This window comes from Bufo bufo, chromosome 3 (genome assembly GCF_905171765.1).
Source record: "Bufo bufo chromosome 3, aBufBuf1.1, whole genome shotgun sequence".
Taxonomy (NCBI): domain Eukaryota; kingdom Metazoa; phylum Chordata; class Amphibia; order Anura; family Bufonidae; genus Bufo; species Bufo bufo.
The window spans coordinates 113,424,967-113,441,771 of record NC_053391.1 but is presented as its reverse complement, the minus strand read 5'-3'; the positions used below and the strand labels follow the sequence as shown (position 1 = coordinate 113,441,771).

Below are 16,805 nucleotides of genomic sequence, written 5' to 3'. Positions count from 1 at the left end.
ATGAGTTTCACTCCAGATTTATTACTGAGACTTTTTTAAAACGTCACTAAAAAAAATCACAATCTCACTCCAGTAGAAGGGTGGAGTAGGAAAACTGGAGCAGCTTTTCTAGACAAAAATATTAGGTATAAGGATAAGATTAATTTCTCAAACAACATACACCAAACAAAATCCCACACAGTATATATAAACAATACATATTTATTTGAACATGATCAATACAAAAACATGATAGTACATTAATATTCACAGTTATAAAAGGAACCCACATGAATCTCAAAAGGCCCTCGGTACCTAAATATTGGTCTGATATCTAGTCAGTAAATAGCATCCAAGGTGTATCCCTGAATTGGCATTATATCAAGCATTATAAGAAACAATTCCCCAATCAATTACATTGTCCACAAACATCTTGTAAACAAAATAGAAAAGTTATACCAGATCAAACGATCCAGAGGTCCACAATATCGTCACCCCGATGTACGTTTCGCCCAAAGCTTCTTCCAGGGGCGTGTCTGCCACCCGATCTCCCTCTCTTTTTATATCAGTATCATTTAATCACCATTTGGTTCTCTCATGTGTGAAATAGATTGCTAATACATGTACCTGAGCGTTCTCAAATATGGCGCCATTTTGTGCCAATACTCAACGTCGTCCAATCTCACGAGATCCCGCCCAATACGTGTGCGCCACGACGCCAATCCAACGTACGGGCTGAACAGCGCCGCACCCCCAATTGAGCGAGATCTCGTGAGACCACGCGGCGTCCTGTGGTCATTCACCCTAGTTTTAGTCTAATATAGGCGTATTTCAGTATAACAAATGTTACTATTTTACTACAGTTTGTTACTATGTAAGGAATCATGGGGTCACATAGCAGAATAATGACCACTATTAGGAATGGAGTTAAATAAAAAAGGATTATTTTGGTTCATCTTATCAAATTGAGAAAGCAGTAGCAAGTATGTAGCACAACTTTATGTATTAGAGGTCAGTGTCTAGTACATATTTTATCCACTTTAGGATTATACTACATCTAGTCACACTGTTTATGCATGCAGGAAAGTAAAATTATTTTTTGCAAACTGATTCTTAGATGACTTCTTACTAGACTAATAACACTTATGCTACTATGTGAGCTACATGACACTGATATGAATTTCTTGTATATGATTAAATTAAAATCAAACTCAGAGCCTCTGATGCCCCAGAGTGATAGCTTACACGTGACATCTTGAGCAAATAATTATAGGTCTTTATTTTAGGTCAACCTAAAGCACACCTTTGGGGCCGACCTTTCTTTGAATCATTCCAGCGTGTCCATCACTTGTGAAATGGTATTGGAAATCTTGTCATAAAAATAACCAAAGGAAATCATAAATATGCTCATTTTTTTTGCATCAATTACATATGGTGACGTATGAGTAAATTTGCATGGAATGATAAATGCCTTCATAAGTTCAGGGGGATATGAGCCCATAGAGATATATCAGAAATATTTTGTTTCTTCTTGTCAGATTCCATCTAAAGGGTAATTGAAGTAAACTATCTAATTTCATTCTAGTCGGAAACAGGTCTGAACTCGTTTAGATTTTAGTCTCCAAAGAATCATTTACACACCTCCAATTTCTCACTGTGAAGTTTAAGGAAGAGAAGGTCATACGATTAGGAGAGGCTGCCATGGAGAGATAGAGGAAGACATTTCTGCATATTAATGTGCAGCAAACAATACTCTGCCTATTAACAGCTCTGTGTGAGCATATGAAAAATGTGAAGTCACGGATATCCATCATCTCACTCTGCAGGATCTCTCACCAATTCTTTGAGAAGATTTGTATAGCCTTACAAATATATTCTCAATATCCTGCATCTGCACAGTCCATTATTTTTCTTACGTCTTGCTGGTGTCATAAATAAAACATATGTATGCAAATGGCTCATCCTCTGATGTGGTCTAATACAAAGTTTACATTGCCCATTGATATCCATACAAACTGCTTCAAAAAACTCCCAAAACTCTGCCTAGCTACCTGTTCAATAGATTTAATAATGAGCTGACATTTTCTTGTGTAACCATGTGTGATTGTCTGTTCTGCTTATAGGAATACCCCTTAGCCATTATCCAATGGCCGGAATGCTTCTGCGGTTACCCTGAGGTTCAGTTTAACCTTTATGAACGCCTGGATGACTATCTTTGTTCTGGGTCCCTGAATGACAGCAGTGGATCAGAGGTCTTAAGGGATGAGAATTATTATTCAGTCTACCAGACTCCCATACAAGGTAAGGATGCAAAATTGTATGTAGGTCTTTTAATCTTTCCAGACCAGTGCTCATCATCATAGCAGAAGCAAACATTGGAATAATAGAGGGTGACTTATTTTAGGAAATGGACCTCGGCGGGCTTGGGCTTTGAAATGTTTAGAAATTCAGATCAAAAGGTTAATGCAAACATTAAGTTAATCATAAAACTTCAACTTTGCCATAAAATCTGGTAATAAAGATGACACAGCTGAAGGATAGTAATTGAACATTTGATTTATTATCACTAGTCTCTTCCAACTAAATTTAGTATCTCTGCCTGACCTTGCATAGAAAAATCTGATATTCCATTGGCCTCATTATGAATACGAATGATGTTAAGTGACAGAAAAGATATCCACTTATATATTTTTCTATTACAAAAACAAAGCTTTTTAAATGCTTTTTATTGAATTAATGTTAAAGGGAACTTGCCAGCTCCCGTACGCTACCCTGACTAAAGGCAGCCTATGGGAACTGACAGGTTCCCTTTAAAGGGAACCTGCAAGTTCTCCTGAAATATACAGTACAGACCAAAAGTTTGGACACACCTTCTCATTCAAAGAGTTTTCTTTATTTTCATGACTATGAAAATTGTAGATTCACACTGAAGGCATCAAAACTATTAATTAACACAAGTGTGAAACAACTGAAAATATGTCATATTCTAGGTTCTTTAAAGTAGCCACCTTTTGCTTTGATTACTGCTTTGCACACTCTTGGCATTCTCTTGATGAGCTTCAAGAGGTAGTCCCCTGAAATGGATTTCACTTCACAGGTGTGCCCTGTCAGGTTTAATAAGTGGGATTTCTTGTCTTATAAATGGCGTTGGGACCATCAGTTGCGTTGAGGAGAAGTCAGGTGGATACACAGCTGATAGTCCTACTGAATAGACTGTTAGAATTTGTATTATGGCAAGAAAAAAGCAGCTAAGTAAAGATAAAAGAGTGGCCATCATTACTTTAAGAAATTAAGGTCAGTCAGTCAGCCGAAAAATTGGGAAAACTTTGAAAGTAAGGGCTATTTGACTATGAAGAAGAGTGATGGGGTGCTGCGCCAGATGACCTGGCCTCCACAGTCACCAGACCTGAACCCAATCGAGATGGTTTGGGGTGAGCTGGACCGCAGAGTGAAGGCAAAAGGGCCAACAAGTGCTAAGCATCTCTGGGAACTCCTTCAAGACTGTTGGAAGACCATTTCAGGGGACTACCTCTTGAAGCTCATCAAGAGAATGCCAAGAGTGTGCAAAGCAGTAATCAAAGCGAAAGGTGGCTACTTTGAAGAACCTAGAATATGACATATTTTCAGTTGTTTCACACTTGTTTGTTATGTATATAATTCCACATGTGTTAATTCATAGTTTTGATGCCTTCATAGTCATGAAAATAAAGAAAACTCTTTGAATGAGAAGGTGTGTCCAAACTTTTGGTCTGTACTGTATTTTAGTAAATATAGCAATATAGGAATTGTGAAGAATGTTTTCTTAGAACTTTGTATTGTTTCATTCCTTCTTACTAGAAATCTATGAATAAATTGGCAATTATGTGTTACCTGTTGTGCTGTGTCCCCACACATTCTAATATTGTCCAATCAGTACTGACCATGTCAGATTGTGTAGGGAAATTCCCCTTTGATAGGAGCAGTGTTAACACCCAGTTGTTAATCAAGTCATACATTTTTTAGAAGGAACGATAGAGGATTAGCACTATTCAGAGTGGCAAGAAAAGAGGCTCCACAGTTGTTCTTTCATTACTCAGACATATAAAAATGAGATTCCTTAGTAGGCGATACCTTTAAATGGCTAACTGAAAAGATGATGACAAAAGCTTTCAAGACTATTCAGGTCTCTTCATTGGGGACTGTACGGTATCTGTATCAGTATCTGAAGTCGCATATTTATATACAAATGTACATAGGAATAGTGAGGTAGATAAGACGAGATCAATATGAGTGGAGGGAGAATCAAACAATTGTTGCAGTAAATTGTTGTAACAGATAAGGAGTGTGAAAATGTTATTTTTTCCTGATAGATATCCGGTCTATGAATGGTACAAGGTCCATTAATGACTAAGATGGTAGAAAGATATTTTTTACTAAAACATACATTTCAGAAGATACAGGTCCTCTTATGAATATAATGCTTTTATTGTAAAAATTATGTTTCTATTATTTACCAAACTAATTAAAGAAATCCAGCTTCAGAGCTGTTTATGATGGTATTCATTCTAGGTTTTGAACCCCTGGTGCTACTCACACAGTCCTCATGCTATGCATTTACCAGGTGCACTACCATGCATCATCACAGCCTTGGGGGTACTTTGATGCAGTGTATCTAAATAAGGGTGGGCTGGGCTATCCTAAACACCAATCTAACTTAAAGGGGTTGTCTCACTTCAGTAAGTGGCATTTATCATGTAGAGAATGTTAATACAATCCACTTACTAATGTATTTTTATTATCCATATTGCCTCCTTTGCTGGTTGGATTCATTTTTCCATCACATTATACACTGCTCGTTTCCATGGTTACAGACCACCCTGCAATCCATCAGTGGTGGTCATGCTTGTACTATATAGGTAAAAACACTGGCCTATGTGCGCTCCCATGGTCCCGGCCAATCGAGAAGCTGGGGCTTTTTCCTATAGTGTTCAAGCACGGCCACCATTGCTGAAGGGTGGTTTCTAACCATTGAAACGATCAGTGTATAATGTGATGGAAAAATGAATCCAGTCAGCAAAGGAAGCAATACGGACAATCGCAATACATTAGTAAGTGGCTTGTATTAACTTTCTCTACATAATAATTCACACTTACTGAAGTGAGACAACCCCTTTGAGCAGTAGTCCGCTTTAGACCAAAGAACTATAAGATGCATATCAGCCTGTCACTAGCGACATTGCTCACCACCAGTTTGGTATATTATGTTTCATTAGCGACACTAATGAAAAACCAGTACACAGAGCACATGATAACATAAAGCTACCAAATACTGGGATACTGCTTTCTTTGAAATTTGCTAATATACATGTGTTTATGACTGACTTTGGATCTACTATAGCTAGCAGCTAAGGGTAGTTCAAATTTCTGCTGCAATCCATTCCTTACAACTTTGGACACTGCCAGTTTTAGGCTACTTTCACACTAGCGTTTTTCTTTTCCGGCATAGAGTTCCATCCTAGGGGCTCAATACCGGAAAAGAACTGATCAGGCAAATCCCCATGCATTCTGAATGGAGAGTAATCCGTTCAGGATGCATCAGGATGTCTTCAGTTCAGTCATTTTGACTGATCAGCAAAAAGAGAAAACCGTAGCATGCTACGGTTTTATCTCCGGCGAAAAAAACTGAAGACTTGCCTGAATGCGGCAAATTCTTTCCATAGGAATGTATTAGTGCCGGATCCGGCATTCAAAATACCGGAATACCGGATCCGTCCTTCCGGTTTTGCCTGATGACACCGGAAAAAGGGATCCGGTATTGCAATGCATTTTTCTGACTGATCAGGCATTTTTCAGACTAATCAGGATCCTGATCAGTCTGAAAAATGCCTGATCAGTCCGAAAAATGACATGCGTTTGCATACAGTTTGCCTGATCAGGCAGGCAGTTCAGGCAATGCAACTGCCTGCCGGAATCAAACAACGCAAGTGTGAAAGTACCCTTACAGCAACCTGTAGACAGGGCTTTATTAGCTGTCTGTGAAGTACAATAAACAGCTGCTGACAGCCATAGTTGATGATGGATTGGCAACTGATGGAATTTTTTTTAATTTCGGTTGCTACAGTAGTGTCAAATAGCAACATTTATTGACCTATATGTTTGCTAACGGAGAAATACTTGCAGACGGATTTATGAGAAATGTCCTAATATTTAGTGAATTTAGGCTACAATGGTTATTACATAGATATTACTATAAGAGTTGTGACATCAGCGCACCTATCAGTGCCCATATACATAGTTACATAGTTAATACAGTTGAAAAAAGACATACATCCATCAAGTTCAACCAAAGGATAGGTGGGGATGTGAATCCCAAAAGGAATTGAGACTCAGATTTCTACACGTTTTCATAAGCATTAATGTTTTTTTACTTTTAAGAATTTGTCTAAACCCTTTTTGAAACTTTCCACTGTTCCTGCTGTGACCACGTCCTGAGGAAGTCTTTTCCACAGCTTCACAGTTCTTACAGTAAAGAAGCTTTGACGCTTTCGGAGACTGAAATTTTTCCTTTCCAATCAAAGGCAGTGCCCAATTGTCTTTTGAGCGCATTTTACATGGAACAGCGCTTTTCACTGTATTTTTTGTATGGCCAATTTATATATTTGTATAGGTTAAGCATGTTCCCCCTTAGACGTCTCTTCTCAAGACTAAATAAATTCAATTCTTTTAATCTTTCTTCATAACTAAGACCCTCCATTCCCCTTATCAGTTTAGTCGCTCTCCTCTGTACTTTTTCCAGCTGCAGTGCGTCCTTTCTATGTTTCCTTGCCTCTTCTCTTAGCTCAACATATCCTGGGACGTGTGGTACAAGTGACCAGCTTTGCAAAAAATGAAAAAGAAATAAAAATTAGATTTTCAATACTCACAAAATGTCTATGTCATATGTGTTGCCATTCAGCGATGTGTATTGCAGTCTGTCAAGGGTTTTGCTAACATGTTGCAATATTATATTGAACGTGTGAGAAAATGGAGTCCTTAATAGTTTATACTAGCCATATCATAAGGTATAAAAAAAAGTGCTTATACACACTGAACCCCTCCTTGCTGTCATTTTGTGCAGTGGGGACTCTAGTTTTGTCTCAATGGCAGCGGTGGGGGATTGGTCAGTATAGGCACTTTAATTTATTTTTATACCATTTTCAGCCCAAAGGAACTCTATTTGATTGAGCTGGAAAACGCCTTTCACTAAATTCAAGCAAAGCTAAGGGAGGAAACATTGGGTGAGATTTATCATCTCTCTTGCGCCTGAAAAGTGACGTTAAAAAGCTGCTAACTAACCATTGTCCCATCTCCCACTTTTTCACCTCCTCGCCACTTTTCTGAAAGGGGAGTTTGGTAAGGGTGGGAAGGGGTCATGATCATCAGCCACAAACAATTTATCTTAATTTTTGCCAGTTTTCTGGCACAAATGAAGCCAGCAATCTATGACAGCTTAGACCTGCCGTAGATTTCTGTTTAGGCCCATGGACTGCTAGAAGATATGCCTAATGTATGACGGGGCCTGCATCCTCTGACAGTTCAGAGGATATCAAGTGCCAGTCTTTATAAATCTCCCCCACAGTGTGTTGTTAGAGTAATAGGATTTGGCCTAGAAGCAGTACTAGATGCTATGTACTCCATGCCAGTATGAAATTGGAATAGTTTGATATCACAAATGATTTTGGTTACTCCATATTAACCCCTTCAGCCACCTTGACGTGCCGATATATCACGGTGGCTGAGATAATGTACGGAGCAGGCTGCTGCGGTGAGCCCACTCCATATGTGGCTGTGTTATATAGCAGGCACCAAACCACAATGACTGGAAATGGCAATCGCACTGAACCCTCCTGTCATTTAACCCCTTAGATGCCGTGATCAACACAATCATGGCATCTGTGAGCGATGGCACCCCTGCAGTGAAATTGTGGGAATTTGATTGGTTACCATGGTAGCCTGGACTCTTCCATGGTAAGCTACCTGCTAAGATGTGTGCGAGGCACAGCTCAGCAGGGAGCATGTCAAAATCCCATTTACCCTAATAGAATCTCTGTTATGGTAAATGGGACAAGGGATAAAAAGTTCCTAGATTTTAGCCCCCCCAAGGGGGTTAAAAGTTATCCTTATAAAAGTTTTAAAAAAATAAAAAACTTTAAAATTTATTTTAATTTAAATATTTAAAAAAATAATTTTAATTGAAATATTAAAAGTTTAAATCGCCCTCCCCTTTCCCAATTTTACATATAAAAATATATAAATAAAAATATATACATATCATGTATTGCTGGGACTAAAACTGTCCAAACTATTAACCCATTCACTACCAGCGATCGCTGGAGCAATGCGTAAACATGGCGCCCGCTCGCACATGCAGCTGGCATCATGGTCAGCAGGTCGCTGCTGTATAAAACAGCAGAGACCTGCGGCCAATTTCCCAAACCACCAATAATGCTGATAGACGTAAATAAAGGCTTTAGATGCCATGATCATGTGAGATCACAACATCTAATGTAAGCTTCCGGGAATCCTACTGACATCCCCTGCGGCCAATGGGGATGTCAGTAGTTACTTTGAATTCGCAGACGAGACCCACAGCATTCATGCTGCAATTCTTATTTTGGCCACCAGATGGCAGGCCAACATAAGAAATGAGCAATAGACTGTAAACTCATTTTTAAAATACATGATTATTCAAAATTAAAAAACATATTTTATAGGCTCATATATGAGCTTCAAAGTCATTAAAAAAAAATTAAAAAAATTGTCAATTTGTGGCCAAGTGGCCAATTTGTCATTTTTTCATTGCTTCTCTTACCGAAAAAAATGAAATAAAATGTGATCAAGAAGTCACACACACTCCAAAATGGTATTGTCACGGATGTAGTAGGGGAGAACACCAAAAGACAATCAAGAAGGGAGGGGAAAGACACTAGGCCTCACCGCTTGGGAAGTAAAAGGGTCACCACCTATAAAACCCTGCTCCTGGCCCTAACTCCTATCCGTATGGGCACCTCTCGATGGTAAAGATACCCATACAGGGGAACCTAGAAAACCCTGGTGCCCCCCATATGCCCTAAAGATAATGACAGGGCAGAGACCACCCGTTCCTTCCCTGGTGAAGGAATTAGCGTCTCACTGAGGCCTAGTAAACAACCGTGGGGGGGGGATACAAAGCACGACAAGCGGAACACTTAACTTAAGAGGATGAAGGATGAACAGCACTTCAACACGACCCACACTCCAGCTCTTCCAAGACCAAATGAAGCTATCCCAAGCAAGGAATGATGGGAAAAGTCAGACTAAATAGGGCGAGGTAAAGGTCACGTGATCCACACCTAAACAGGAGGTGTGGACATACCAGCAACACAGACAAAGTGAAACCAAAAGAGGCTGTCAGATCACTAATGCGTAGATGATCTTTAAGACCTTCTGAGACCTGTCACAGATGTGACAGGTATCTAAAAACTACAGATTGTCCCACAAAAAATGAACCCCCACACTGATGTGGTATCATTGTAATCATACTGACCAAGAAAATGAAGGGCATGGGTCAGTTTTGCCACAAACAAAATGTTGTGGGAACAAAACCTGTAAAACTGAGTTTTTTCTCCAATTCCACCCCATTTGGACTTTTTTTTACCGCTTCCCACTACATTGTATGCCATAATTAATGGTGGCATTACAAAGTAAAACTTGTTCCGAAAAAATAAATAAAAAACTCATACAGCTATGTGAACGAAATATAAATATGGCTCAAGGAAGATATCGAAGAAAAATGAACGCAAAAATGAAAAATCCTTTGGTATCCTAAGGGATAAAATATATATATATATTTTTTTTTATTCCTGTGCGGCGAATGCCATAATGGTAAAAAAAATTAATAAAAAAAATGAAAAACACGTAATTCGCTAATTTTAGTTACCTTTCCACCCGCAATTTTACAGTGGTAAATGAAATGGTGCCCTTAAAAAATGCAACTTATCCTAAAAAAAAAAAGCCCTCATATAGTTATGTGAACGGAAAACTAAAAAAAAGTTATGGCTATTGTAACGTAATGAGGAAAAAAATGAAAATGCAAAACTAAAAATGGGCCCAGTGCTTAAGGGGTTAAAGTTGCACCACAGCATTTGGGAAGCAGCTTTGCTTTTGTCTTCACATCAAAACTATTGATTTGTTAAATAATGGCTAGATGACACATTACCAGTCCTCCATGTTTTCTACAGATGAAATACTCATGCACAGACACACGTCAGAGCCTCCACAGCTACAGTATTTAATAATTCATGCTTCTCTAAGCATAGCTGCTTGTTCTCTGAATTATACGAGTTTAGCTGAGCCGGAGCTTGGATTTTTTATACTGCTGGGAAAAAAAATGCTTTGACTAATAAACAATCGGAGTGGGTCACAGGTCTCTTGTTATTTGAACACGTTGAAACATAAAAATGGGCTTCATGTTTTGAAATGATGTGTTGATGACCCCAATGAAGCAGTCCATCCTCTAAATATAATTCTCTCCATTGACTGCAAAATTCTGAAAAATATGTAGTGCAGACATTACATGTATAGCAGGTGCGTGCTTGTAATTTCAGCTCAGGCTGAACACTTATCTCAAGCTAAAAGCTAATAAAATGAAAGTCATAATTGAAAGCAAATATTTAACTTGCTTTCTATTTGAAGATTAAAAAAAAAAACATATGCCCCAACATATCAGTGAACAAATATTAACTCGTTCAAGACCGAGCCTGTTTTCAGCTTCCCGACTAGGCCTATTTTTGCAAATCTGACATGTCACTTTATGTGGTAATAACTAGTGATGGACGAACATCGGCCGTAACGTTTCGCAAACGCGCGTTCGCGATCAAATATTCATAAACCGCGCGTTTGCGGCAGTCCCCATTCACTTTAATGGCAGGCGAACCTGAAAAACCTTCTGGTCATATTTGCAGCCACCAAATATTTACTAGAAGTGCCACAACATGGACAGTGACATACCACTGTATTTTTGTATGAGTCTTAAAGGGAAAATCTCAAAGATGTGCCCTGCTGGAGCCTAGTAATTTTTTATTGTAGGCCAATGGAGTACAGGCCCCAAAAATTAGGCATTCACCTGACAGAAAAGAACAAGTGATTATGTGGCTGGAGGTATATTAGACGGTCAGTGGATAACAATTTTACTGTAGTAGGCCAGTACAGGCCCCAAAAATTAGGCATTCATCTGACAGAAAAGAACAAGTGTTTATGTGGCAGGAGGTACATTAGGCGGTCACTAAATAACAATTTTACTGTAGGCCAGTGGAGTACAGGCCCCAAAAATTAGGCATTCACCTGACAGAAAAGAACAAGTGATTATGTGGCTGGAGGTATATTAGACGGTCAGTGGATAACAATTTTACTGTAGGCCAGTACAGGCCCCCAAAATTAGCCATTCACCTGACAGAAAAGAACAAGTGATTATGAGGCTGGAGGTACATTAGGCGGTCACTGGCTAAACATTTTACTGTAGGCCAGTACTGGCCCCAGAAATTAGGCATTCACCTGACAGAAAAGAACAAGTGATTATATGGCTGGAGCTATATTAGACGGTCAGTGGATAACAATTTTATTGTAGGCCAGTGGAGTACAGGCCCCAAAAATAGACAATTACCTGACAGAAAAGAACAAGTGATTATGTGGCTAGAGGTACATTAGGCGTTCACTGGCTAAACATTTTACTGTAGGCCAGTACAGGCCCCAAAAATTAGGCATTCACCTGACAGAAAAGGCATTTTATACAGCTGTATATACATAAGACAAGGACCATTCTTTACTCTGGGTGGTGGCGGATATGTGTGGGCTGGCATGAGGAAATTCAATTACACGTGGTCGTCACAGGTGTTGAATTCCTCTGAGATCCATGCCTCATTCATTTTTAGAAATGTGAGGTAGTCCAGACTGTCGTGAGCTAGGCGAGTGCGCTTCTCGGTCACAATCCCCCCTGCTGCGCTGAACGTCCTTTCGAACAGGACACTCGACGACGGGCAAGCCAAGAGTTCCATGGCAAATTGTGCCAGCTCTGGCCACAGGTCAAGCCTGCACACCCAGTAGTCCAAGCATTCCTCGCTTCTCAGAGCGTCCACATTGGTCGTTAACATGATGTAGTTGGACACCTGTCGGTCTAGGCGTTTCCTGAGGCTGGATCCGGAGGGCAGATTTTGATGGGTTGGCTGCAAGAATGATCTCATATGCAAAGTGAGCAACACATCTTCAAACCGCCCTCTTCTTGCCGATGCGGTAGGATTGGTATCTGCACCTGTTTTGCTGTGGGTGGAAATTCCTCTGCCAGTGCCCGCAACAGCAGAGTGCAGCATCTCTCGCAGCAAGGCCTGGAAATGCTGCATTTTGCCAGCCCTCTGTGATGCGTTTCTACCGGGGGTCTAAGTACATTGCCACCCAGTACTGATCCTTGCCCTTTATGCTTTTTATACGGGGGTCCATCTTCAAACACTGGAGAATAAAGGCCCCCATTTGCACTAAATTGGCAGCGGTGGAGCGCCCTGGCTCCTTCTCATCGCCCAGGAGAATGTCATCCTCTGTTTCCTCCCCCCAGCCACGGGCAACACCAGGGATCCCTGAAAAGTTTAGAGCCCCCTCAAAGCCTGCTCTTCTTGCTCCTCCTCCTCCCGCCAGCCACCATCCTCCTCTGACTCCTCTTCACACTCCTGCTGACTTGTCTCAGATGGAGTATTTCCCCCTCAGAATTCATTCAGCATTGTGATTTCCTCAAATTCCAGCTCCTGCTCCTCGATGGCTTGATCAATGACACGATGCAATGCACGCTCCAGAAAGAAGACGTAAGGTACGATGTCACTGATGGCGCCCTGGCTGCGACTGACCAGTTTGGTGATCTCTTTAAATGGCCACAGAAGTCTGCATGCGTCGCACATGAGCAGCCACTGGCATTGTGAAAAGAAACCAAGCTCCCCAGAACCTGTTCTGCTACAGAGTTCGTACAGGTAGTCGTTAACGGCACATTGCTGCTGGAGCAGCCTATCAAGCATATACAAGGTGGAGTTCCAGTGCATCGGGCTGTCACAAATCAGACGTCTGACGGGCAGGTGGCGTTGCCGCTAAACGTTAGCAAGGCGAGCCATGGCCATGTAAGATCTTTTAAAATGGCCAGAAATTTTCCTGGCCTGCTGCAAGATGTCCTGCACCCCGGGGTATTTGGCAACAAATCGCTGCACAACTAAGTTCAGGATGTGTGCCATGCACGGCACGTGTGTCATTTTACCCTGTTTGAGCACGCTCAGCAGATTGGCACTGTTGTCGCACACCACTTTACCAACTGTCAAATTGAGAGGGGTTAGCCACTGATCGGCCTGTGACCGCAGAGCTGAAAGCAGTGCAGCACCTGTGTGGCTCTTGGCTTCCAGGCACAACAGCTGCAGCACAGCATGGCAACGTCTCACCTGGCACTTCAAATCAGTTCTGGAGAGCTTGGGGGGTGCAGCAAAAGAGGCGGTAGCAGTGGAAAAGCAGGAGTCAGCCGAGGAGGAGAGGGAGGATGGAGTTGGAGGAGGAGAAGAAGAGGCAGGTCAGCATGCAATCCGTGGCGCTAACACCAAATCCACACGAGTGCCACGGGTTGCCGTATTTTTTGCCCCATAAGATGCATCGGCACATAAGATGCACCTAGGTTTTAGAGGGGGACAATAAGCTCAGACCCCAATGTAAATGACCCCCAATCAGTCCTCAGATAAGAGCCCCATGCCTCATGTCAGCCCCAATAGCCTCTCTTCAGCCCCCAATAGCCTCATATATGCCCCCAGTAGCCTCATATATGACCCCTGTAGTCTCTCTTCATTCCCCAGTAGCCTCATATATGCCACCATTAGCCTCATATATGCCCCTAGTAGCCCCGTATATGCCACCAGTAGCCTCATATATGTCCCCAGTAGTCTCTCCTTAGCCCCCAGTAGCCTCATATATGTCTCTTCAGTCTGCTGTGCTGTGACCCGACGTTCACAGCGTGAGGTCACAGCGCTCCCTCACACTGTGCACAGCCCTGCACAGCTGACAGCCGAGGACCAGGAAGCAGTGAGAACAGAGCCTTCACCGCTTCCCGATTCTCCGGTACTAATGAAGCTCTTCCAAAATGGAAGCGCTTTATTAGTATGCGCCCCATAACAAGCAGGGGCATTCCCCCCCACACACTTTTTTTGGGGGGAATGCGTCTAATGGGGCGAAAAATACGGTACATGCTTGACGGCGGTCAGAAGGTTCACCAGTGGGCAGTAAAAGTTATGTACATTCCCTGCCTGTGATTGCTAGACCACGTGTCTGTGGTCAGATGTATATTGGCACTGACACTGTGTGCCAGAGATATATTCACTTGCCGCAGAACGTGACCATATAGCTCTAGGATGCCCTTCTGGGAGAAATATTTCTTTCAGGGGACTTTCCATTGCTGTGTGCCAATGGCCACAAATTTTCTAAAGGCCTCCGAGTCCACCGGTTTATATGGCAGTAGTTGGCGGGCTAGCAGTTCTGACAAGCCAGCGGTTTGCCGTTGTGGAAGAGGGTTATCTGGCGTCATCAGCTTTTTACGCTCGAACATTTGTGGCTTTGTAGGTTCTGACTGTATTACTCCGACTGGGCTCGGTGATGGGAGGCCAGGTGCCTTCTTAAGGTGGTCGTCCCCAGGTGAGTGTTGGGCTTACCGCAACTTATGCGTTGACAGCACAGGCTGCAGATGGCAACACTATTGTCAGCAGCTGACACTTTTAAAGAATCCCACACTGCGTAGCCATGTGCCGGCGTCCTGGGAGCGCAAGATGTGACCGTGCATGGTGGATGGCTCGCTCCAGATACATTTGCAGTCTGCTTATTGCCTCCTGTACACTGCGAGTTCTGCCTGTTTCTCCTCCTTCTCCTTCCTATCTGCTGCTCCGTCTCTCCCTCTAAACTCCCCTCCTTTTCCTCTCTTGTGGGCACCCACTTGATGTCCATCGACACGTCATCATCGACACCTTCACCACCACTGACATTAGAGATCTCTGAGTAGGCAGCAACAGTGGGGACCACCCTCCTTGGGCTGATCTTTGTACTGTCGTCAGACCGCTGGGTAGCTACCTCCTCTTCCTGATCCGATGCCAAGAATTGCTGCGCATCGGTAAGGTCTGGGAATGGATGGGAAAATAATTCCTCTGACTCGAGTGGAGGGGCTATGGTGGTGGTGTTGGTGGTGGTGAGGAGTGAGTAGGGTGCAGATACATAGGATGATGAGGGTGCAGAAACAGAAGGCTGAGTGAGCCACTCAACCAACTCTGGTGCGTTCTTTGACGTAATCACACACACCTTCTCCAACTTCTCATTTAGGTTCCGCCCTGGTGCACTTGCCCGACCCCTACTACCCCTGCAGAACTGCCTGCCTCTTTCTCTGCCTGTCATTTCCAAAATAACCCTGTGCCAAAGTTCCTGGAGAAGAGCAAGTATATTGCAGGCCTCAATCAGTATTTGGTGGAAGCTGGTATATCAAACCCCTTAAGCAGTATTTTGTGGTAGCAGGTGTATCGCAGGGCTCAATCAATATTTGGTTGAAGCAGGTATATCAATCCCCTTAATCAGTATTTTGTGGAAGTAGGTATATCTCAGGCCTTAATCAATATTTGGTGGAAGCAGGTATATCAATTTCCTTAATCAGTATTTTGTGGAAGCAGGTATATCGCAGGCCTCAATCATTATTTTGTGGAAGCAGGTATATCAAGCCCCTTAATCAGTATTTTGCGGAAACAGGTATATCGCATTCCTCAATCAGTATTTTGTTGAAGCAAGTGTATTGCAGGCCTCAATCAGTATTTGGTGGAAGCAGGTATATCACAATCCTCAATCAGTATTTTGTGGAAACAGGTATATAGAACGCCTTAATCAATATTTGGTGGAAGCAGGTATATCGCACCCATTAATCAGTATTTTGTGGAAGCAGGTATATAGAACCCCTTAATCAATATTTGGTAGACGCAGGAATATCACACCCCTTAGTCTGTATTTTGTGAAAGCAGGTATATCAAACGCCTTAATCAGTATTTTGTGGAAGCAGGTATTTCGCACCCCTTAATCAAAATTTTGTGGAATCAGGAGAATTGCAGGCCTCAATCAGTATTTTGTGAAAGCTGGTGTATCACAGACCTCAATCAATATTTGGTGGAAGCAGGTATATCAATCCCCTTAATCAGTATTTTGTGGAAGCAGGTATATAGAACCCCTTAATCAACATTTAGTGGAAGCAGGTATATCACAAGCCTTAATCTATATTTTGTGGAAGCAGTTATATCAAACCCATTAATTAGTATTTTGTGGAAGCAGTTATATCAAACCCATTAATTTAGTATTTTGTGGAAGCAGGTATATCTCACCCCTCAATCAGTATTTTGTTGACGCAGTTATTTAGAAGCCCTTAATCAATATTTAGTGAAAGCAGGTATATTGCACCCCTCAATCTGTATTTTGTGGAAGCAGGTATATCAAACCCCATAATCAGTTTTTTTGTGGAATCAGGTGTATCACAGGCTTCAATCAATATTTGGTGGAAGCAGGTATATCAATCTCCTTAATCAATATTTTGTGGAAGCAGGTATATAGAACCCCTTAATCAATATTTAGTTGAAGCAGGTATATTGCAACTCTCAATCTGTATTTTGTGGAAGCAGGTATATAAAACCCCTTAATCAGTATTTTGCGGAAGCAGGTATATCAAACCCATTAATCAGTATTTTGTGGAAGCAGGTATATCAAACCCCTTAATCAGTATTTTGTGGAAGCAGGTATATCAA

The 16,805-nt window shown here is 41.8% G+C and overlaps 1 protein-coding gene across 2 annotated transcripts in view; it reads left to right on the top strand.

Annotated features, from left to right (window-relative positions):
- The window catches only part of WSCD1 (WSC domain containing 1), a 319,116-nt gene that overhangs the window by 247,180 nt on the left and 55,131 nt on the right, over window positions 1-16,805 (top strand). For both annotated transcript variants that reach the window (XM_040423481.1, XM_040423482.1), the window contains exon 6: window positions 2,103-2,280. In XM_040423481.1, the coding sequence (XP_040279415.1) occupies window positions 2,103-2,280 (178 nt within the window). The remainder of the gene's footprint in view (window positions 1-2,102; window positions 2,281-16,805) is intronic.